This window comes from Phycodurus eques, chromosome 1 (assembly GCF_024500275.1).
Source record: "Phycodurus eques isolate BA_2022a chromosome 1, UOR_Pequ_1.1, whole genome shotgun sequence".
Classification (NCBI taxonomy): domain Eukaryota; kingdom Metazoa; phylum Chordata; class Actinopteri; order Syngnathiformes; family Syngnathidae; genus Phycodurus; species Phycodurus eques.
The window spans coordinates 51,339,009-51,362,499 of NC_084525.1; the positions used below are offsets into that span (position 1 = coordinate 51,339,009).

General features: G+C 44.1%; 1 protein-coding gene across 3 annotated transcripts in view; it reads left to right on the plus strand.

Moving 5' to 3' along the window:
- Window positions 1-994: 994 nt before the first annotated feature.
- The window catches only part of LOC133413775 (glutamate receptor-interacting protein 2-like), a 42,168-nt gene continuing 19,671 nt past the window's right edge, over window positions 995-23,491 (plus strand). For all 3 annotated transcript variants that reach the window (XM_061698556.1, XM_061698565.1, XM_061698575.1), the window contains exons 1-9: window positions 995-1,372; window positions 6,785-6,865; window positions 9,390-9,525; window positions 11,016-11,161; window positions 11,498-11,581; window positions 11,657-11,732; window positions 13,243-13,388; window positions 17,905-18,052; window positions 18,159-18,328. In XM_061698556.1, the coding sequence (XP_061554540.1) occupies window positions 1,333-1,372; window positions 6,785-6,865; window positions 9,390-9,525; window positions 11,016-11,161; window positions 11,498-11,581; window positions 11,657-11,732; window positions 13,243-13,388; window positions 17,905-18,052; window positions 18,159-18,328 (1,027 nt within the window). In that variant the 5' untranslated portion in view covers window positions 995-1,332. The remainder of the gene's footprint in view (window positions 1,373-6,784; window positions 6,866-9,389; window positions 9,526-11,015; window positions 11,162-11,497; window positions 11,582-11,656; window positions 11,733-13,242; window positions 13,389-17,904; window positions 18,053-18,158; window positions 18,329-23,491) is intronic.

Consider the following 23,491-nt stretch of genomic DNA (forward strand, 5'->3'; position numbering starts at 1 on the left):
CAATGGGGAAAAGATTATTTGAAATAGTGTTTTGGCTTACAAGCATGGTCATGGAACAAATTAAACTCGTATCTCAAGGCACCACTGTATCAAATTGAGATCAGTGCTTCTAACTGTCATTTTGGTGTGAAAGGGAATTTATTCAATCTCTGTACAGTTCATTTATTTGTATTTTTTGCATGAGTAATTTCTCCTCAAAAATGAAAAAAATATAGATTAGCGTTTGTGTTCATTACTTTTGTCATCTACTCCCAGAGGTTTGTTTTTAATCAGCACAGCATCAATATTCCATCTCCTGATTCCCTTCATGCAGCTGGTGATTAATAGGCTATTAGAGAGGAATAATAAAAAAAAAAAAGCTCCCAGAGGAAATTATCCTCGGCAAAGTATTTTGTAACAAGTGGAACAGCTGACTAATTAGGCCCGGTGCAGAAATGAGGAATTGTTTGTAACCTCTTGAAATTGGCCTGACCTCACTTGCGTTCTTGTTAGAAAAGCCGCCGCATGTGCGGGAGACTCGGCCCGATTCGACTCGGCTCGACTCGGTTCGACTCGTCTCGGTTCGGCTAGGGAAGTGACAGGCGTCGAGATGCGCATGCGTGACAAATGGTTCGACAGGTGTGGCCACGCTTGCGCCAACAGATCTGTTACGTTCTCCGTTGAGATGGCTCGGATGTCGGACCAAATGTCTTTCTCAACATTGAAACCCCCGTGATCACACATGATTACCCCTCTGGAATTGCGCATATGCTGTTGTCTGCTGTTGTGCATGTGCTGGGAAATTGATATGAAAGTTTCTCGTGTGCGGGTGGATGTGCGCATATAATCAAGGGTGTTTGATTTGTTGGCAAATGGATGAAGACTGTGTGTGTGTGTGTGTGTGTGTGTGTGTAGGGGGAGGGAGTGACAGTGGTGTGCTCCCGCCTCACTGAGCCCCTCTGGCAAAGAGAGAGCCTGTGTGTGTATGTGTGTGTCGGAGAGTGAGAGTGAGAGAGAGAGAGAGAGAGAGAGAGGGTTATGTGTGAGTCTGTGTGAGCACATGAGAAAAGGAATGATTAATCCATTGGAAAGAGAGAATGGCAAGAAAGGGATGCAGTTATCTCCTTGTTTTGGATTTCATGGAAAAACAGAAATCTTTTTTGGGGGGGGCATCGAAGTAATAACTAAGACCCTTGGAAGATCAAGTCTTAAAGAGTGTGTGCTGTATGGAACCCAAAGGACCAAAGATGGGGTTCCTCTGGTATCTGAGCAGGTGAAACGTCCAAGTCGACCAATTTACTCCTCCGGTGGACTAAATATCAACAAGGTGACTTCCCAAAGGGAGCTGCAGCCATGCTGTGTGGTCTGAGGAGAGACTCCAAGAACAGCAATGGTAAGAGCGCCACTCTTTCATCTTCACCAGGTCACGGGTGTCATCTTGTGTGCCGTCGGAGAGGATTTGAGGCGAGAGCAACGCTGCGGTTGAACGTGAATGTCGAGACTAAATATAATAACGTGAGTGTCAGAAAGCGTGTCCAGCCGGCGCCTCTCGCCATCCTGCCATGTGTAACGTGGACCGATATAGACTTGAACCGGGCCTGGGTTTGAGAATCAAGTTTGACATCTGAAAATAGCAGCACGACTTCATCGCCACATTTCTGCCACACCACTAGTCGCATATTTAACCTACATCCTAATGTGATGGCAGGAAGTGCTCTAATTTTAAACCAGGATTTAATGTACTCATTTTATGTATATTCATAAAATAATCCACAATTAGAATGGTAATGACAAGCAGCTCTCCCGGCAAACTCAGAGTCACCATCGGGGCTGTTTATTAATCAGTTTCAGCGTAAAATCCTAAGGGTGAGTGATGCTTCTTAAGCCTTCAGGAGGAAGGCTCCAGTGGTGGCCCATCACGTGCAGCACATTGGGTCCGCGTAACCCACAGCTAATGTTGCCTTTTGACTGCAGTGACAGCTGCTGGACTGGCAAGGCCCCCAGTAATCTGTGTGGTATTAAAAGACCTATAGCTTCCAGATGGCTTTATAGTTCACTAACAAGTTCTCGTTATGAAATTTTGCTCAAGAAAATTAAACTGCATTGCAGTCATTTCCAATAATATCAATCCGTTTTGGAGCAGTCGGTAAATTACTAATTGCCCTGGTTTGGAACACCCCCTTTTCATTGTCAAAATCGATACACCGCCATGTCTTGTTGTGACATCAGCGACGTAACTGGAGAGCAAATTCGCTGCATAGCTCATGTGGACAAAGGAATGTACTATACTACAAAGTGGCAGTGTTTACTTATATTTTATATATCGTCACTCTCGAGCGGCATCCCCCCATCTCCAAAATGACAACTTTTCAGGAAAAAAAACCAAAAACATTTTGCTTGAGTTTCCAAATCCCGCTTTGTTCAAGTTGGTATTACACCTTGAACACCATTGCACACTCACAACAACACAGTGGCACCCCAACATTATGTTCAATCGCTAATTTAATATGCTAAAAATAATCACAAATTTATTACGGTGTCATTGATTAAAATGGTACAAACATGGCGCCAGCTAGCTGTGCCCATCAGTCCGCTGCAGTCACATGACGCCATCAACATACAAAAAGCCTTTAAAAGCAAACGCCTGTGTTGCGTCAACATCCCAAACTCTTTTTCAAAGGTCATACAGCCACAAGTGATTCTATAAATAAAAACAAAAAACTGACAAAACCTGTGTATAGAGACGGACATGAATTTGCAGCACTTCCTTCTGCAAGGAAGCATTTCAGCAGTTGAGTTTAACAAAACAAGTCTACTCAAATGTATCTAACCTAATTATTTTCTCTTTTTTTGTCTGGAAAAAAACAACCAGACTTTCAATACCGCAGAACATGTACTAGTTTAATAAGGAAATGTGCTCTTCTTCCATCGCTGATGTCAGCAGGCTCCCGCAGTTTTCGACCTAAATTTGGGCAAGCCAAAATCTGTCTGAAAATCAAATATGTCATCAGAAATCAAGAAAATTACAACTGCATCTATTTTTTTTAAGAGTCCAGAACTATGGAATAAGTGCCAATGTTCACAACATTAGAGAAATCCTTTGAGGCGTTTTCCCAAGATATCATGTTTGTAATGTGTTACTTATGTGTATGTGTGCTCGTACCTTGGGGCTAGCACGCTGGTTATTTGTGCGAGGATGTGTGTGTGAGGTGTATAAAATACCATGTTATGCAAATGTATCTTTTTCTTTACATCACAGTAAAATAAACAAAATATATTTCTGCGAATTAGCTATGACTCATGCGGCTTGGTGAAAAACCAAAGAGTTTGCTTCTTGATTCTTTGTATCCATGTCAGAGGTTTCAGGTCACAAATGCTTTGACAGAGCCTCAGTGCCTCTCAGTCAACTCCACAGTGGATGGATGTGGACACTTGTTGTGGCTGAGACTGAGAAAAGACTGTGAGTTTGATGCCCTCAGAGCAGTTCAGTTCCATTGGTCCTCTTGTGTGTATAGTGGGGAGCTCAGTTTTGGCTGTTAGGTCTTGGCTTGGTGACCAGAAGATGGCAGGTTCAAAACGTGCTGGAGAGTTGCCAGCTCACTTCCCGAGTGGAGCCGAGAAGCCCTTGAGCAAGGTGCACAAAGCCCCCAACTGCTGGGGCTGCCCCCCTGTATTGTTTTTGCTCTTCCTCTTTCAGTTCCCAAACGTTTATTGAATGTTGTTAAAAGAAGAAGTGTAAATATCTTGTCTTTGTTGTGTATTCAATTAAATATAGGTTTAACATGATTTGCAAATCATTGTATTCTGTTTTTATTTATGTTTAACACAACGTCCCAACTTCATTGGAATTGGGGTTGTAATATTAATATGTGACAGTGATAGTGCTGCCTTGAGATATTTATGAGATACAGAAACTTTTGAGTTTTTCAAGATACAAGCTGTCGTTGAGCCAATGTTTTTGCTTTGACTTGGAACAAAAATTTGAGATGTGACTAGGGCTGTCACCATCCAATATATGTAAAATCAATTATTCTATTGATTTTTCGATTTATTGTAATTGAAAACATTTTTATACAAATTTTAACTTTATTGAATTTTTTTTTATACGATTACTCTTTATTAAGTGATTATTGTTTAATGATCAAACAAAATGGAATAAACAACATCCATCCATCCATTTTCTGAGCCGCTTCTCCTCACTCGGGTCGCGGGCGTGCTGGAGCCTATCCCAGCTATCATCGGGCAAAAGGCTGGGTACACCCTGAACTGGTTGCCAGCCAATCGCAGGGCACATATAAACAAACAACCACTCACACTCACATTCACACCTATGGGCAATTTAGAGTCGTCAATTAACCTACCATGCATGTTTTTGGGATGTGGGAGGAAACCGGAGTGCCACGCAGGCACAGGGAGAACATGCAAACTCCACACAGGCGGGGCCGGGGATCGAACCCTGGACCTCAGAACTTTGAGGCAGACGCTCTAACCAACCCTCTACCGTGCCACCGGAATAAACAACAGTGAAGCAAAATCACATGAGAGGGAGTGATGTCCTCAGCAACCTTTTTGAACTGAGAGCTTCTTCTTGGGTACTGACAAATGCAAAGGAAGGGCTACAAGTTTGAAATCCACTTCGGGTTCAACTTCATGTCAAAGACAGGTTATTCATACTACAGCTGAAAATAAAGATTATTACCATAAAACCTGTGTGGAGTTTGCATGTTCTCCCCGTGCCTGCGTGGGTTTTCTCCGGGAACTCCGGTTTCCTCCCACATCCCAAAAACATGCATTAATTGGAGACTCTAAATTGCCCGTAGGTGTGACTGTGAGTGCAAATGGTTGTTTGTTTGTATGTGCCCTGCGATTGGCTGGCAACCAGTTCAGGGTGTACCCCGTGCCCCCTGCCCGATGACAGCTGGGATGGGCTCCAGCACGCCCGCGACCCTAGTGAGGAGAAGCGGCTCAGAAAATGGAGGGCACATAGGAACAAACAACCATTCGCACTCACACTCACGCCTACGGGCAAATTAGAGTCTCCAATTCATGCATGTTTTTGGGATGTGGGAGGAAACCGGAGTGCCCGGAGAAAAGCCACGCAGGCACGGGGAGAACATGCAAACTCCACACAGGCAGGGCCGGGGATTGAACCCAGGTCCTTAGAACTGTGAGGCTGACGCTCTAACCAGTCAGCCACCGTGCCACCGCGAAGAGAGTTATACATCACGTATTTTAAACAACCACATAACTTTGCCTTATGAAGTCTATTCAGCCTAATGATAAGAAACAACAGCTATTTGAACAAGCAACACCTATAGCCAGACAATATACCAATACTCACAGGTATATATTCTTTATACTCTGCAAAGAACAGCTACTGTTACTGTGGCTTACAGAGGAGTGACCGTCTCCACGTATAGTCGTATGCTTGCCTCCAAGTGGCCAAGGCTTGCACACCAGAAAGAGCATCACAATGTTCATTGAAGCAAATATTGTGGAATACATTATTTAATTTCGTTTACATTCTACTTAATTATGTCATAGTGTCTGTTGGGCTGCACGGTGGGCGACTGGTTAACACATCTTCCTCACAGTTCTGAGAACCTGGGTTCAAATCCGGTCTCGCCTGTGTGGCGTTTGCATGTTCTCTCCGTGCCTGTGTGGGTTATCTCAGGATACTCCAGTTTTCTCCCACATCCCCAAAACATGCCTGGTAGGTTAATTGAAGACTCTAAATTGCCCATAGGTGTAAATGTGACTGAAAATGATTGTTTGTTTATATGTGCCCTGCGATTGGCTGGCGACCAGTTTAGGGTGTACAACCCACTTGCCCAAAGACAGCTGGGATAGGTAAAGGAAGTAAAAATATAAGCTAAGATAAATGAAGGGAAATAATAATGAAATATTTAGTGAAAGCAAAATTAAAAAGGTTGGTCTTGAGTCTGTTTTGGATACACATCTCATATTGGATGTCATTAGATTATATACAGTACTGTAGAGATCTTGGTTGAGCCTAACAGTGAGAGTTTTGATTTTGATGACTTTGTAAAGAATGTTTCGATCCAATGAGGACTTGACACATGCAGCTCTTCATCACTCTTGACACGGTGCTCCGTCACCGTCACTGTACCGGGCTGCCGAAAAGGTGATGCGCAGTGAACACAATGTGTCGAACGGACAATGTGTCCTGGTCGACGTGACTGCTGACATGCTTGTGTAACTACGTTTGGCTTTAGACAGCCAACAGGGCCACTGCTAACATACATACAGTGTGTTTCCGAAATGCTTCCCGCTGTGGAAGCAGCAAAACACTTTCTTCTTGCAGAGAAAATTGAACTCATTGTGAAAGTTCCACTAAATGACTTAAAAATAATGATTTTCTCCCCATGCACAAAACAGTCCATTAACCACGTTATTGCATCAGGAGTATCCTCAGGCTTAAGTAGTTGCAAAGAACCCTCTTGCATATGCTGAAAATACATTCTCGTGATGAACTAATGCTTTTCAATTGACTTTTTTGCACATTGAAGACACGTCTAACCTTTTCATTGACTTGTGTAGTGGTCCCAGGTGAGGGCTGAGTTGGGTCTAGTACAGAAAGTACATAACGAATTGAGCAACTGACTTATTCAAGTTTAACCCCAATCCCAGCCCCCACATTACCCAAGGTGCAGTTCAGGGTTATAAAAGCGCGAGCATCTGTCATGAAGTGCATAATGGTTTGTTCATTTGGCCATCTGCCGCAGAGATTCTCTGCGCATTGAGCCACAGTGCCTCCTAACATACCTACTTGCTGTCTCCTCAGATGAGGGACCATACGCAAAAGGAAACAAGCAGTCCGGGGCATCTGACCAATCACATTTCTCCCAGAGGCGCAGCCTTTCAGGTACAATTTAGTCAAACATGACTGTCTGTGCATCACTTTTGTTTTCTGTCTGTGGCTTGATGCATGCATATGCACTCACCTGCATACTAAACCGCTGATGAGATTTCGAAAAAAAAAATCCTCCAGCTTTGATAACATTGTGAGCTAACAAAAAGTGCTAAATTAATTAATGATAACAACTGTATGTGTTTTCTTCAGATTGGATTAAAACACAATGTATACAGTGGGTACGGAAAGTTTTCAGACCATCTTAAAATTTTAACTCTTTGTTATATTGCAGCCATTTGTTAAAATAATTTAAGTTCATTTTTTTCCTCATTAATATACACACAGCACCTCATATTGACAGGGGGAAAAATTAATTGTTGAAACTTTTGGTGATTTATTAAAAAAGATAAACTGAAATATCACACAGCCATAAGTACTCAGACCCTTTGCTGTGACACTCATATATTGAACTCGGGTGCTGTCCATTTCTTCTGATCATCCTTGAGATGGTTCTGCACTTTCATTGGAGTCCAGCTGTGTTTGATTATACTGATTGGACTTGATTAGGAAAGCCACACCCCTGTCTATATAAGACCTCACAGCTCAGAGTGCATGTCAGAGCAAATGTGAATAATGAGGTCAAAGGAACTGCCTGAAGAACTCAGAGACAGAATTGTGGCAATGCACAGATCTGGCCAAGGTTACAAAAATATTTCTGCTGCACTTAAGGTTCCTAAGAGCACAGTGGCCTCCATAATCATGAAATGGATGACGTTTGGGACGATCAGAACCTTTCCTAGAGCTGGCTGTCCGGCCAAACTGAGCAATCGGGGAGAAGAGCCTTGGTGAGAGAGGTAAAGAAGAACCCAATGATCACTGTGGCTGAGCTCCAGAGATGCAGTCGGAAGATGGGAGAAAGTTCTAGAAAGTCAACCATAACTGCAGCCCTCCACCAGTCGGGGCTTTATGGCAGAGTGGCCCGACGGAAGCCTCTTCTCAGTGCAAGACACATGAAAGCTCGCATGGAGTTTGCTAAAAAAAAAAAAACGACTCCAAGATGGTGAGAAATAAGATTCTCTGGTCTGATGACACCAAGATAGAACTTTTTGGCCTTAATTTTAAGTGGCATGTGTGGAGAAAACCAGGCACTGCTCATCACCTGTCCAATACAGTCCCAACAGTGAAGCATGGTGGTGGCAGCATCAATGCTGTGGGGGTGTTTTTCAGCTGCAGGGACAGAGAGACTGGTTGCAATCATAGAAAAGATGAATGCGGCCAAGTACAGGGATATCCTGGATGAAAACCTTCTCCAGAGTGCTCAGAACGTCAGACTGGGCCGAAGGTTCACCTTAAAAAAAGTCAATGACCCTAAGCACACAGCTAAAATACCGAAGGAGTGACTTCAGAACAACTCCGTGACTGTTTTTGAATGGCCCAGCCAGAACCCTGACTTAAACCCAATTGAGCATCTCTGGAAAGACCTGAAAATGGCTGCCCACCAACATTCACCATCCAACCTGACCGAACTGGGGAGGATCTGCAAGGAGGAATGGCAGAGGATTCACAAATCCAGGTGTGAAAAACCTGTTGCATCATTCCCAAAAAGACTCATGGCTGTATTAGCTCAAAACGGTGGTTCGACTAAATACTGAGCAAAGGATCTGAATATTTAAGGCTGTGTGATGTTTCAGTTTTTCTGTCAATATGGGGTGCTATGGACTCTAAATTGCCCATAGGTGTGAATGTGAGTGCGAATGGTTGTTTGTTTGTATGTGCCCTGCGATTGGCTGGCAACCAGTTCAGGGTGTACCCCGCCTCTTGCCCTATGATAGCTGGGATAGGATCCATCACGCCCGCAACCCTAGTGAGGAGAAGCGGCTCAGAAAATGGATGGATGGATGGGGTGCTGTGTGTACATTAATGTGGGGGAAAATGAACTTAAATGATTTTAGCAAATGGCTGCAATATAAAAAAGAAAAAGAAATAAGGGTGTCTGAATACTTTCTGTACCCACTGTATATGAATCTTTCTTGTAGCAGATGACAACAAACAATCCTCCTAAATTAGGCCCTCGATAAATATCTTGCTTCTCCGAAGGAGCCTTTCACGTCCCCAATATCTCCATCTATCTGTCAATCACAAACCACGGTTGACGGATGTCTTTTTACATTTTTTTTTAACGTCATGTCGTCATCCATGGAAGTCGCAAAAAGTTACAAGCCTATTTTGACAAAGTTAGGAGTAGAAATTGCAGATTTATTTTTTCAAATGGAGAGAGTCCAAGTAGAAAGTCGTCAGAAAAATAAATGCTCAAGTAAATACCTGAAAGATCTACTTAAGTACTGCAACACGATACTTCCTACTAAAGACTTGATGATGACAATAAATAGACACTCGCATGCTAGCATCATTAAAAAAAAAAAGATTGATTCAAGTAATGGTTCGCACTATCTCCTTATGACAGAGAAAGTGAAAAATGAAGGTTTGATTGTGTGGACCACGAGGCTAATGCTCCATCCGTATGTTGGGTCCACAGAGGAGTACCGAGGAGTGACCACAGTGGACCTGATGAAAAGGGAAGGCAGCAACCTCGGCCTCACCATCTCCGGGGGCTCCGATAAGGACGGCAAGCCCAGAGTGTCAAACCTACGGCCAGGTGGGCTGGCTGCCAGGTGAGATCTGCGTGCACTTTGTGATGCAGCTGAGAGCGTGTAGCCACGCCACGCTGTCCACACCGCTTACATCTGCTTGCACAAACATGCTTGTGCCGCAAATGTTACACGAGCTCACCGGGAGCATATTCGGTGTTGTGTTAAGTCAGCTCGATGCCAATAGAGATTTCATTCTGCGATTGCTTGTTTTTTTTATAATGATGCAGAGAACCTGAATGAGATTTATATTCATATCCATATTTCTGTCAGATAATCAGTGTTGGGAAGATTACTTGGGAAATGTAGCTGCTTACAATTACAAGTTACCCTCTTGAAAATGTAATAGTAGTCTAATTAGTGTAATTTCAATTACTTTATCTAAGTAATGTAACTAATTACATTTGATTATGTTTTCATTACTTTTTAAAATTTTTAATGAATGCATCAATGGTTCCAGTCCACCCCCAAAACACCCAAATTATGTTTTTAAACATGTTTTTAAAAAAAAAATGTCATCAACAGAATTGTACTGTATGAAAGCACACAGTGATAGCATTTGCTCTCACGGCACCGAGTGATGTGAGTGCAAAACACGACTGTACCTAATGTATTGCCCTTCCTTCTTTTTCTTCTCTTCTGTGGGGTCACTTGACGATTGGCAAACTGGCTTAACCAACTGATATTGTAATTCCACTGCAAGGAAACCAATGTGAATTGATCGTGGCCACAGTTTTGCTGCTCCCATCTAGCAGCTGGGATGTGTAATGAACGACCTGTATTGTTCACAGCCAGGTGTCAAACTGGAGGCTCTGAGTCCAAATCAGACCTGCCACTTCCTTTTACCGTGGCCTGTGAAAGCTTGAAAAAGATGTGCTTCAATAAAACTTCTCATCCTTCTAGCTAAATCATTACTCGTAAGCACTCACCTTAAATGAATGTTTGGGAGTTTGATCCCACCCATTTTCCTGAAGCCAGCCACACGACAGCAAAAGGTCGTGGAAAAAGTCACGTTTCGTGATGATTAAGCAGCGTGTGACATGCTTGGTGAACGTGTGAGCTAATTTACTGAGTGGAGAGTCATGCGGGCAGACAGGAGAGAGACTGGCGGTGACACTGTGTGATGAGAGCCGACCGGATGACAGGCCAGTCGGCTCTGCTTGTTAGCATGTCTGTTCGCCTGCTCTAGCGTCCATCGGCAGTAGCCTGGAGGTGAGAAAGGAAAAGAGGTCAGAAGCATTCAATTAATTAGCCCGGCAATGAGTAGCAAGATGACTCGAGCTGTCACATGAGAGGTGACATGTACGTGGACATTCTCGGGGTTTCCATTTGTATGATGACGAGCTTTCATCTGCAAAAGTTCTCTCTGCGATATGGCAATTTGCTTGAAACAAAAAAAGAAATGCAAAGTGAAGACATGAAGACGGGAGCTGACGTCTGGAAATGTGTTTCTGTGACTTAATGTACTCTTTCAAAAGACATTCTTGCATAAATATACTATCACCTCCCACCAGGAGTGACCAGCTGAATGTAGGAGACCACATTAAGTCAGTGAATGGCATCAACCTGTCCAAGCTTCGTCACGATGAGATTATCAGCCTGTTGAAGAACATCGGGGAGCGAGTCGTGCTGGAGGTGGAGTACGAGCTGCCTCCGTTACGTACGTCAAGTCTGCCTGCACATGTACATGCAGTGCATATAACAAGTCTACACACCCCTGCTCAAATGCAAGGTTTTTGTGATAGAAAAAAATTCCACCAAGATAAATAATTTCTTATTTTTTTTCCCACCATTAATGTAACCTATAACCTGAACTTTCTTTTCAAGAAGGAAAACCGCTGATGTAATGTGGTTGCACAAGTGAACACATCACAAAAACCTGGCATTTATTCAGATTTGCGTGTAGATATTTATTCTTCATATTCTCTGTATGTACTGTATATTATGCCTTGTAAATGCCTGTTCTAATTCAGTCTCATTTGTTTTCCTCTCACAGTCCATAATCCATCAGGAGTCATAAGTAAAACCACAGAGATGTGTTTGCTCAAAGAGGGCAACAGTTTTGGCTTTGTCATGAGAGGTACGTTCAATGTTGTTCAATCTTATTTTGTTATTCTTTACGATTACTAATCGTTTGTTGTTTCGGTCTTCTCAGGGGGGTTTCATGAGGACTGGCGCAGGTCTCGTCCTCTGGTGGTGACCCACGTCAGGCCGGGGGGTCCCGCTGACAGGTATGGACCACGGTAATAAAGCTGTGAGCACAAATGAATTGTTTTCAGTGCATCTTATGCTACAATCGGTCATGAAAAACGTTTTCAACATAGCTTTTACAAAATGTACAATGTATAAGATGTGTTTTGCCTCCTTCTTATGAGGACAATCGACTATTGCAAATGAACGAGTAGATTTTTAAGAATACAGCTTATAACTAACTAACTAACATTATGGAGACTATTTTGTCTTGAAATGGTGATTTCATGGAAGCCACTGGAAGTGTAGTTTCACATTTTTTTAATATCAAACCCCAACTCTGAGTAGTTATTTAGGTGATTTTTATATTAAAACAAAGAAATCCAAATGTTTTTTGTTTTTTTTAACAATGCTTTAGGTATTGAAGTTGTTAATGCCATCTTATTGGAATCGGATAGCTTTGATTAGTAACTTATTTTTTTCCTCATGTTTTTTGAGCCAAGGCACATATTTTACATGAACGGAATCTCATGACACACCTCTAAACAAAAAGGTCACAAAAAGTATAGCTGATGAAATAACGATGATCTTGTCTTAATTTACCCACAAATTTTCTTACTCGGTACAAAATCTTCCATCCATCCATTTTCTGAGCCGCTTGTCCTCACTAGGGTCGCGGGCGTGCTGGAGCCTATCCCAGCTGTCATCGGGCACATACAAACAAACAACCATTTGCACTCACAGTCACACCTACGGGCAATTTAGAGTCTCCAATTTATGCATGATTTTGGGATGTGGGAGGAAACCAGAGTGCCTGGAAAAAACCCACGCAGGCACGGGGAGAACATGCAAACTCCACACAGGCGGGGCCGGGGATTGAACCCGGGTCCTCAGAACTGTGAGGCTGACGCTCTAACCAGTCGGCCACCGTGCCGCCGGTACAAAATCTTGCCCAGTTTAATTGAACAGAAAGGCACAATTTATAATCTGTTTTATGAATGGCAACAGGTGGTTACACATCTTCATTTTACCTTTTGCCTGTCACTACTGTATGTCGCTGGCATTGAAAGCTGCATTATTTGTCATAATTAAAGAATTATTTTGTAACCAATTAGGTGGAATTCAAGAATTCCCCGCCTGACGATCTCAAAGAGCACACTAATGTGCCCCCCGGCACACTGGTTGGGAATCACAGACATACAGTAAACAATTGCAGGATGTCCGGTGGGATATATTGTTTGTGGTGGTTGACAAGCAGGACTTTCGTGCTTCAGGTGCAGTTGTCTTTACTCAGCCCTGCATGAAAGTAGCATACACAACATGTGTGTCTTCTCCACAGCAGTAAGGCCACTGCTCATCCTCTGGCGAACTCAAAATCACACTTCTTCCTCGTGAAAATAAGCTGTACCAAAACACATGGTCAAACTTATACTCATCTCACATGGGATGGAACGCTCATGTGGAACCGTTTAATGATTTCGTGTAACTGGTGTCGGGACACTTGCGTGAGCATCTTCGCGCTAATGTTTTCCCTCTCTTCTCTTTCTCAAGGGAGGGCACGGTGAAGGCTGGCGACAGAGTATTGAGCGTAGACGGCATGCCTCTAAACAGAGAGAAGCATGCTGACGCGTTGACCATGCTGATGCAGAGCAGCCAGGAAGCTTTGTTCCTGATTGAGTATGACATCTCTGTCATGGGTGAGCACACACACACAGGGAATATGCGGAGGCATGGTAGGGCAGCGTTGCTCTGAGGGTAAATAATGTGGCCGTTTGGCTGCGTGGACGAGGGTGCGTCTCGGTGCTGGAGATGCCACCAGGGGAGTCACTCGGGCCCGCGAGCAACAGGGAAAGCGTGGATGGATTACCGTCATGTGTGGCTCTCTCTCTGGCTCCTCCTGTACAACCTCTGCGGGCCAGCCTTTGTTTTGTTAACAAGCACGTTTTCCATACGTGACCTATATAAAAATGCTGGATATGAACAGCTGACAAACATTATGTGCCTCCGAGCTCCAGTGAAGCTACGGCGACAAGATGTCAAGCTGCACCCCGCTGCTGACTGATTCATAACAGATATATCAGAATGTACTGTGTATATATATATATATATATATATATATATATATATATATATATATATATATACATACAGTGGGTACGGAAGGTTTTCAGATCCCCTTAAATGTTTCACTTTGTTATATTGCAGCCATTTGTTAAAATCATTTAAGTCAATTTTTTTTCCTCATTAATGTGCACACAGCACCCCATATTGACAGGGAAAAAAACTTAATTGTTGAAATTGTTGCTGATTTCTTAAAAAAGAAAAACTAAAATATCAGACAGCCATAAGGATTCAGACCCTTTGCTGTGACACTCATATACTGAACTCGGGTGCTGTCCATTTATTCTGATAATCCTTGAGATGGTTCTACACCTTCATTGGAGTCCAGCTGTGTTTGATTATACTGATTGGACTTGATTAGGAAAGCCACACACCTGTCTGTATAAGACCTTACAGCTCACAGTGCATGTCAGAGCAAATGAGAATCATGAGGTCAAAGGAACTGCCTGAAGAGCTCAGAGACAGAATTGTGGCAAAGCACAGATCTCGCCAAGGTTACAAAAAGGTTTCCGTTGCACTTAAGGTTCCTAAGCACACAGTGGCCTCCATAATCCTGAAATGGAAGACGTTTGGGACGATCAGAACCCTTCCGAGAGCTGGCCGTCTAGCCAAACTAAGCAATTGGGGGAGAAGAGCCTTGGTGAGAGAGGTAAAGAAGAACCCAAAGATCACTGTGGCTGAGCTCCAGAGATGCAATCGGGAGATGGGAGAAAGTTCTAGAAAGTCAACCATCACTGCAGCCCTCCACCAGTCGGCTTTATGGCACAGTGGCCCGACGGAAGCCTCTCCTCAGTGCAAGACACATGAAAGCCCGCATGGAGTTTGCTTAAAAAAAAACAAAAAAAAAAAACACTTGAAGGACTCCAAGATGGTAAGAAATAAGATTCTCTGGTCTGATGAGACCAAGATAGAAATTGTTGACCTTAATTATAAGTGGCATGTGTGGCGAAAACCGGGCACTGCTCATCACCTGTCCAATACAGTCCCAACAGTGAAGCATGGTGGTGGCAGCATCATGCTGTGGGTGTGTTTTTCAGCTGCAGGGACAGGACGACTCATTGCAATTGAAGGAAAGATGAATGCGACCAAGTACAGGGATATCCTGGACGAAAACCTTCTCCAGAGTGCTCAGACCCTCAGACTGGGCCGAATGTTCACCATAAAAAAATAAATGACCCTAAGCACACAGCTAACATACCAAAGGAGTGGCTTCAGAACAACTCCGTGACTGTTTTTGAATGGCCCAGCCAGAGCCCTGACTTAAACCCAATTGAGCATCTCTGGAAAGACCTGAAAATGGCTGCCCACCAACATTCACCATCCAACCTGACAGAACTGGAGAGAATCTACAAGGAGGAATGGCAGATGATCCCCAAACACAAAAGACAGACTATCTAGACAGACAATACAACAATACTCACAGCCATATATTCTTTATCCTCTACGAAGAATGACTAATTTTTCTTTTTTAAAATAATTACTGTAGGTACTCTATGTTTTTTTATGATTTTGTTTTTTTCTATAATATTATAGAGTGCTATTTTCCTTATTTAAAAACACATTACCAATATTTTTTTTTTTGGGGGGGCTGTAACGGATTTCCACTCATTCCAATAGGGAACGATGATTTCAGATCGCAGTGCTATAAATTTGTAAATAATAATAATAAAAATGTTTTTACAAATGTATCTCAAGGTACCACTGTTTTGTCTAACTGGCCAGACGGCTCATTACATTTGTTGGTATCTGTGACTGTTTCTATTGTCCAATGTTGAGAGTTCAAATGGATGATAAAGATTCTTTATTGTTGCCATTTCCCTTAAAATTGATGTGTGTTCATTAACTTGTGTTTTCAACACCGTTAAAACTATTGTATGTATACAGGTACGTTTCAATCAATTAGAATCATGTCAAAAGCTTAATTTAGTTCGGTAGTTCAATTCAGAAAGTGAAACTTGTATTATAGAGATGCACTACACACACTCAGAGTGAAATATTTCATGATTTTTTTTCCATATAGATGTATAATTTTCATGGTTATAGCTTACAGCAAATGAAAACCCAAAATTCACCATCTGTAGAAACTAGATTATTACATAACGAACAATCAAGAAACAATGGAAATCATCGTTAATGTAGAAATTAGGCAGGAATTTGTGTGTGTTTGATGAATCTATATAATAATGTACAACCCCAATTCCAATGAAGTTGGGACGTTGTGTTAAACGTAAATAAAAAATACAATGATTCTCAAATCATGTTCAACCTATATTTAATTGAATACACGACAAAGACAAGGTATTTAATCTTCAAACTGATAAACTTTATTGTTTTTAACAAATAATCATTAACTTGGAATTTTATGGCTGCAACACGTTCCAAAAAAGCTGGGACAGGTGGTAAAAAAGACTGAGAAAGTTGAGGAATGCTCATCAAACAGGTGTTTGGAACATCCCACAGGTGAACAGGCTAATTGGGAACAGGTGGGTGCCATGATTGGGTATAAAAGGAGCTTCCCTGAATTGCTCAGTCATTCACAAACAAAGATGAGGCGAGCTTCACCTCTTTGTGAACAGGTGTGTGAGAAAATAGTCTAACAGTTTAAGGACAATGTTCCTCAACATACAATTGCAAGGAATTTAGGGATTTCATCATCTACGGTCCATAATATCATCAAAAGGTTCAGAGAATCTGGAGAAATCACTGCATGTAAACGGCAAGGCCGAAAAACCAACATTGAATGCCCGTGAACTTCAATCCCTCAGGCGGCACTGTATCAAAAACCGACATCAATGTGTAAAGGATATCACCATATATGCTCAGGAACACTTCAGAAAACCGATGTCAGTAAATACAGTTCGGCACTACATCTGTAAGTGAACCTTGAAACTACTATGCAAAGCAAAAGCCATTTATCAACAACACTCAGAGACGCCGCCGGCTTCTCTGGGCCCGAGCTCATCTAAAATGGACTGATGCAAAGTGGAAAAGTGTTCTGTAGTCCGACGAGTCCACATTTCAAATTGTTTTTGGAAATTGTGGACTTCGTGTCCTCCGGGTCAAAGAGGAAAAGAACCACCCGGACTGTTATGGACGCGAAGTTCAAAAGCCAGCATCTGTGATGGTATGGGGCTGTGTTAGTCCCAATTGCATGGGTAATTTACACATCTGTGACGCACCATTAATGCTGAACGGTACATACAGGTTTTGGAGAAACATATACTGCCACCCAAGCAACGTCTTTTTCATGTATGCCCTAGCTTATTTCAGCAAGACAATGCAAAACCACAATTCTGCACGTGTTACAACAGCGTGGCTTCGTAGTAAAAGTGTGGGTACTAGACTGGCCTGCCTGCAGTCCAGACCTGTCTCCCATTGAAAATGTGTGGCGCATTATGAAGCGTAAAATACGACAACGGAGACCCCGGACTGTTGAACAGCTGAAGCTGTACATCAAACAAGAATGGGAAAGAATTCCACCAACAAAGCTTCAAGAATTAGTCTCCTCACTTCCCAAACATTTAATGACTGTTGTTAAAAGAAAAAGTTATGTAACACAGTGGTAAACATGACCCTGTCCCAGCTTTTTGGGAACTTGTTGCAGCTATAAAATTCTAAGTTCATGACTATTTGCTAAAAACAATCAAGTCTATCAGTTTGAACATTAAATATCTTGTCTTTGTCGTGTATTCAATTAAATATAGATTGAACATGATTTGCAAGTCATTATATTCTGCTTTTATTTATGTTTAACACAACGTCCCAACTTCATTGGAATTGGGGTTGTATGAGTACTGAAATAAATATACTTTTTTACCATATTCTAATTTATTGAGATGTACCTATAGATTGCAACCTCATTTGGACATGTTAGGACACCAAGGACATTGCCGACATGACTGAACCAGCCAAAGCAATCCAGAATATTCTTATATAGCATTTAAGATCTTAATATGAACATGATCTTTCAGTACGACTAGATAATTTATTTTATTTTAACAGAGAAAATTGCATGTTTTGTCTTATAATCCTGGTTGTAGCTGCATGCAGTCAACTCATTGTAATAAATCAAATGTGTGTTACTTGTTGCAGAGGCAGTGCAACACGCCTCAGGTCCTCTGCTGGTGGAGATTGTGAAAGGGGCCTCCTCCAGTCTGGGCATCAGTCTCACCACATCGGTATACAGGAACAAGCAAGTCATCATTATTGACAAGATCAAAGCGGCCAGCGTGGCCGAAAGGTGACGCAAGCTCATCTATTTTACTAAGCCCCTGACAAATTCTCAGCAAAAGAAAGAGAAAAAAAACCAATTCCCAGATTCATCATTGCCTATGTCATCCTGTCAGGTGCGGCGCACTGCACGCAGGCGACGTCCTGCTGACTATTGATGGAACCAGCACAGAACATTGCTCGCTGATGGAGGCCTTACAGCTTCTGGGAAATACCGGCGATGTTGTCAAACTGGAAATTCTACCATCCAGTCAGAGCAGACTGCCTGTCCGGCCACAAGACACAGGTAAGACTTGGATGTGACATTCTCACTGCTGACACAACAGGAAACAAATTAGATGGATTTTGGAAAGAAACACATAAGAGCAAATGATTGTATGTGTTCTCATGTTACAGCCAAAGCTATTCCATACAGATATACAGTACTTATTATTATTATTACTATAATTGAAGAGTGCAGGGGCCACTTTATATTCTTCATATGATACTGATAGTCTTCGCCTTTTATCTATTAAACATGCGCAAACCATTCAAATGTACAGTGGATATACAAGTAAAAAGTCTACACACCCTTGACCAAGATACATTATTTCAAAAATGTTCCACTATTATTGTGACCTGTAACCTGTACAACTTAATGTATTTAAAAAAAAAAAAAGAAAAAAGAGGGGAAATGAAAATAAATGACTGAATTAATGTGGTTGCCCAGGTGTGCACACCCTTTTATAAGTGGAGATGTGGGTGTGTTCAGAATGAACCAATCACATTCAAAGTCATGTTCAATGGGAATCGGCACACACCTGCCACAATTTAAAGTGACTGATGATGAAGAAAAGTTTATGATGTTTATGATGCTGCCACCACCATACTTCACTGTTGGTGTTGCTGGTAGGAATTATGGCCAAAAAGTTCACCGTAACAAAATCTTCCAAACTGGTGGGAAAATGTGCAACGGTCCTGGTGTTTGAAGAGGGGTGTGTCGTCTTTTTATATCCACTGTATGTCAAGATCTGCTAAATGGTTAAATATATCTGAACAAAACCCCAAAAAACCAACTGCCTATTCTTAAGCTTTGTGTTGAATGACAAATTAAATGGCAAATGCTTGTGCATGTGGTGACTTTTAACATTTCAACTTTTTCTCATGACATTTAAATTGTTTTAGGCTCACCTTTTTTCTGTTATTTAATTTTCAGTGCTCCTTAATAAAGCTGGGATTTGGCAGCATTTTTTTTTAGAATACGCCGTGGACCAATACATAAAGGAAAAAAAAAAAAAAAAAAAAAGAGGGCCACAAATGACTGAACATCATCAAATGCAATCACATATACAAAATTACTTTCACATCACAACTTGTAGTTTGCAGCGTAACAATGCTTTGTTGAATACCTCCCTGAGAGCGGCAACTTGGTGAACAAGTGGTTAGCACATCCGCCTCACAGTTCTGAGGTTGGGGGTTGGAATCCAGGCTCTGGCCTTCTTTTTTCCGGGTGCTTCAGCTTCCTTACACATTCCAAAAACATGCATGTTAGCTTCATTGAAGACTCTACATTGTTCTTATGTGTGAATGTGAGTGTGAACGATTCTTTGTCTATATGTGCTTTGCAATTGGCTGATGATCAGTCAAGGGTGTGTACCCTAGTGAGGAAACATAGATGATGTATGGATAGACCTTCACAGTGACAGAACATTACAAGGGCAGAATTCATTGCCCCCTCCTTGAGCCGTCACCTTATCGTGGTGGAGGGATTATTTGTGTGTCCCAATGATCCTAGGAGCTAAGTTGTCTGGGGCTTTATGCCCCTGGCAGGGTCACCCATGACAAACAGGTCCAAGGTGAGGGACCAGACAAAGCACGGCTCAAAGACCTGTTATGAAGAAGACAAATTATGGACTCAGGTTTCCCTTGCTCGGACGCGGGTCACCGGGGCCCCCCTCTGGAGCCAGGCCTGGAATTGGGGCTCGAAGGAGAGCGCCTGGTGGCCAGGCCCCAGGCACAGCCCGAAAGGGTAACATGGGTCCCCCTTCCCATGGACTCACCACCTGTGGGAGGGGCCATAGGGGTTGGGTGCAGTGCGAGCTGGGCGGTGGCCAAAGGCGGTGGCCGAAGGCGGGGACCTTGGCGATCCGATCCCCGGCTACAGAAGCTGGCTCTTGGGACGTGGAATGTCACCTCTCTGGCAGGGAAGGAGCCCGAGCTGGTGTGTGAGGTCGAGAAGTTCCGACTAGCCTCCACGCACAGCTTGGGCTTGTTACCAGTCCTCTCGAGAGGGGTTGGACTCTCTTCCACTCTGGAGTTGCCCACGGTGAGAGGCGCCGAGCAGGTGTGGGTATACTTATTGCTGCCCGGCTCGGTGCCTGTACGTTGGGATTCACCCCGGTGGATGAGAGGGTAGCCTCCCTCCGCCTTCGGGTGGGGGGACAGGTCCTGACTGTTGTTTGTGCCTATGCACCAAACACCAGTTCAGAGTACCCACCCTTTTTGGAGTCCTTTGAGGAGAGCTGGGGACTCCATCATTCTGCTGGGAGACTTCAATTCTCACGTGGGCAATGACAGTGAGACCTGGAAGGGCGTGATTGGGAGGAACGCCCCCCCCCCCCCCCCGATCAGAACCCGAGCGGTGTTCTGTTATTGGACTTCTGTGCTTGTCACGGATTGTCCATAACGAACACCATGTTCAAGCATTAGGGTGTCCACACATGCACTTGGCACCAGGACACCCTAGGTCCCAGTTCGATGATCGACTTTGTGGTCGTGTCATCGGACTTGCGGCCGCATGTCTGGGACACTCTGGTAAAGAGAGGGGCGGAGCTGTCAACTGATCACCACCTGGTGGTGAGTTGGCTCCGATGGTGGGGGAAGATGCCGAACCCGTTGGTGGACACCAATGGTGACGGATGCCGTCAAGCTGAAGAAAGAGTCCAATCGGGCCTTTTTGGCCTGTGGGACTCCTGAGGCAGCTGATGGGTACCGGCTGGCCAAGCGGAATGTAGCTTTGGTGGTCGCTGAAGCAAAAACTCGGGCGTGGGAGGAGTTCGGTGAGGCCACGGAGAAAGACTTCCGGACGACTTCGAGGAAATTCTGGTCCACCATCCGACGTCTCAGGAGGGGAAAGCAGTGCACCATCAACACTGTGTACAGTGGGGATGGGGCGCTGCTGACCTCGACTCGGGACGTTGTGAGCCGGTGGGGAGAATACTTCGAAGACCTCCTCAATTCCACCGTCACGCCTTCCCATGAGGGAGCAGAGTCTGGGTTCTCTGAGGCGGGCTCTCCTATCTCTGGGGTTGAGGTCACCGAGGTGGTTAAAAAGCTCCTCGGTGGAAAGGCCGCAGGGGTGGATGAGATTCGCCCGGAGTTCCTCAAGGCTCTGGATGTTGTAGGGCTGTCCTGGTTGACATGCCTCTGCAACATTGCGTGCACATCAGGGACAGTGCCTCTGGATTGGCAGACTGGGGTGGTGGTCCCCCTTTTTAAGAAGTGGGTGTGTTCCAACTACAGGGAGATCACACTCCTCAGCCTCCCTGGTAAGGTCTATTCAGGGGTACTGGAGAGGAGGGTCCGTCGGGAAGTTGAATCCCAGATTCAGGAGGAGCAGTGTGGTCTTCGTCCTGGCCGTGGAACAGTGGACCAGCTCTACACCCTTGGCAGGGTCCTCGAGGGTGCATGGGAGTTCGCCCAACCAGTCTACGTGAGTTTTGTGGACTTGGAGAAGGCGTTCGACCGTGTCCCTCGGCTGGTCCACTGGGGGGTGCTTCGGGAGTATGGGGTGCCGAACCCCCTGATACAGGCTGTCACTGTACGGCCGGAGTCAGAGTTTGGTCCGCATATCCGGCAGTAAGTCGGACTCGTTTCCGGTGAGGGTTGGACTCTGACGAGGATGCCCTTTATCACCGATTCTGTTCATAACTTTTATGGACAGAATTTCTAGGCGCAGCCGAGGCTTAGAGGGGGTCCGGTTTGGTGGCCTCAGTATTGCATCTCTGCTTTTTGCAGATGATGTGGTTCTGTTGGCTTCATCAAGCCGTGACCTCCAACTATCATTGGAGCAGTTCGCAAGCGGCTGTGATGAGAATCAGCACCTCCAAATCTGAGACCATGGTCCTCAGTCGGAAAAGGGTGGCGTGCCCTCTCCAGGTCGGGGATGAGATCCTGCCCTAAGTGGAGGGGTTCAAGTATCTTGGGGTCTTGTTCACGAGCGAAGGAAGAATGGAACGGGAGATCGACAGGCGGATCGGTGCAGTGTCTGCGGTGATGCAGACTTTGTATCGATCCGTTGTGGTAAAGAAGGAGCTAAGCCGAAAGGCGAAGCTCTCGATTTACCGGTCGATCTACGTTCCTACCCTCACCTATGGTCACGAGCTGTGGGTCGTGACCGAAAGAACGAGATCCCGGATACAAGCAGCCGAAATGAGTTTCTTCCGCAGGAGACCCGGGGGACGACCCAGGACACGCTGGGGAGACTACATCCTTCAGCTGGCCTGGGAACACCTCGGGATCCCCCCGGAAGAGCTGGATGAAGTGGCTGGGGAAAGGGAAGTCTGGGCGTCCCTGCTGAAGCTCCTGCCCCCGACCTCAGATAAGCGGTAGAAGATGGATGGATGGATGGATGAATTCATTGCAGACAATGCGAGTGGTATCATTACATTGTAGAAATCTATCTAATGAGGTGTTCAAAAGACAAAGAAGAACATTGTCTTCACATCATGTACATGCTCTCGGCGTTATTTCTACACGGAGCTGAAGTCACGAGCGTGGCTGCCTCCCAGCTGCTTCTTCTGTGAATCATGCGTGCATGTATGTATGTGTAGTACACACAGGACACAATCCGTGTGCCACACTGGGCTCCTGATGAATACAAACGGCAAACCACTCACACACATATACACAGACGGGCACACTTCCTGTGTTCACGCTCTGCAGAGTAAGACTCGTGTACTTGTGGGTTGGCAGCTGCGGGGGCTCATCATGGAAGAAAAGGGAAGTCATTTCTTCCTGAATTCAGCCCTCGACAGTTTCTCCCCATCGCTTGGTCATGTCGTCCACTCTGCAGCCATTCACCGTCCTTCTGCTGTTTTTCAAGCCACGTGGAGCAACAAAGCAGCTCCTGTTGGCCATTTAACTGTCCTCGCGAAAGTAGTCGTTTGCATGTCATCTGAAGTCAAATCTCCAGTCTCTCGTCATTTCTATACTGCAAAAGTAAAACCACATTTTGACAGCTCATTTGCCCCCAAGAAACATGACTATAAAATGCAGATGTGCTTAATCTCCTGTGGCGGGTTTTGAGATTGATATGGCCACTATGAGATTAGGAGTATTTTTTTTTTTTTTCTTAAAGCCAGTTCAGAATGAAGAGAGCATTTCTTAAAGAGCCTTCTCTAGGTGAGCTTAGCGTAAACCGCCAAGAGCTCCATCAGATACGAGGCGGTTCTCCATTCCGATTTCACAC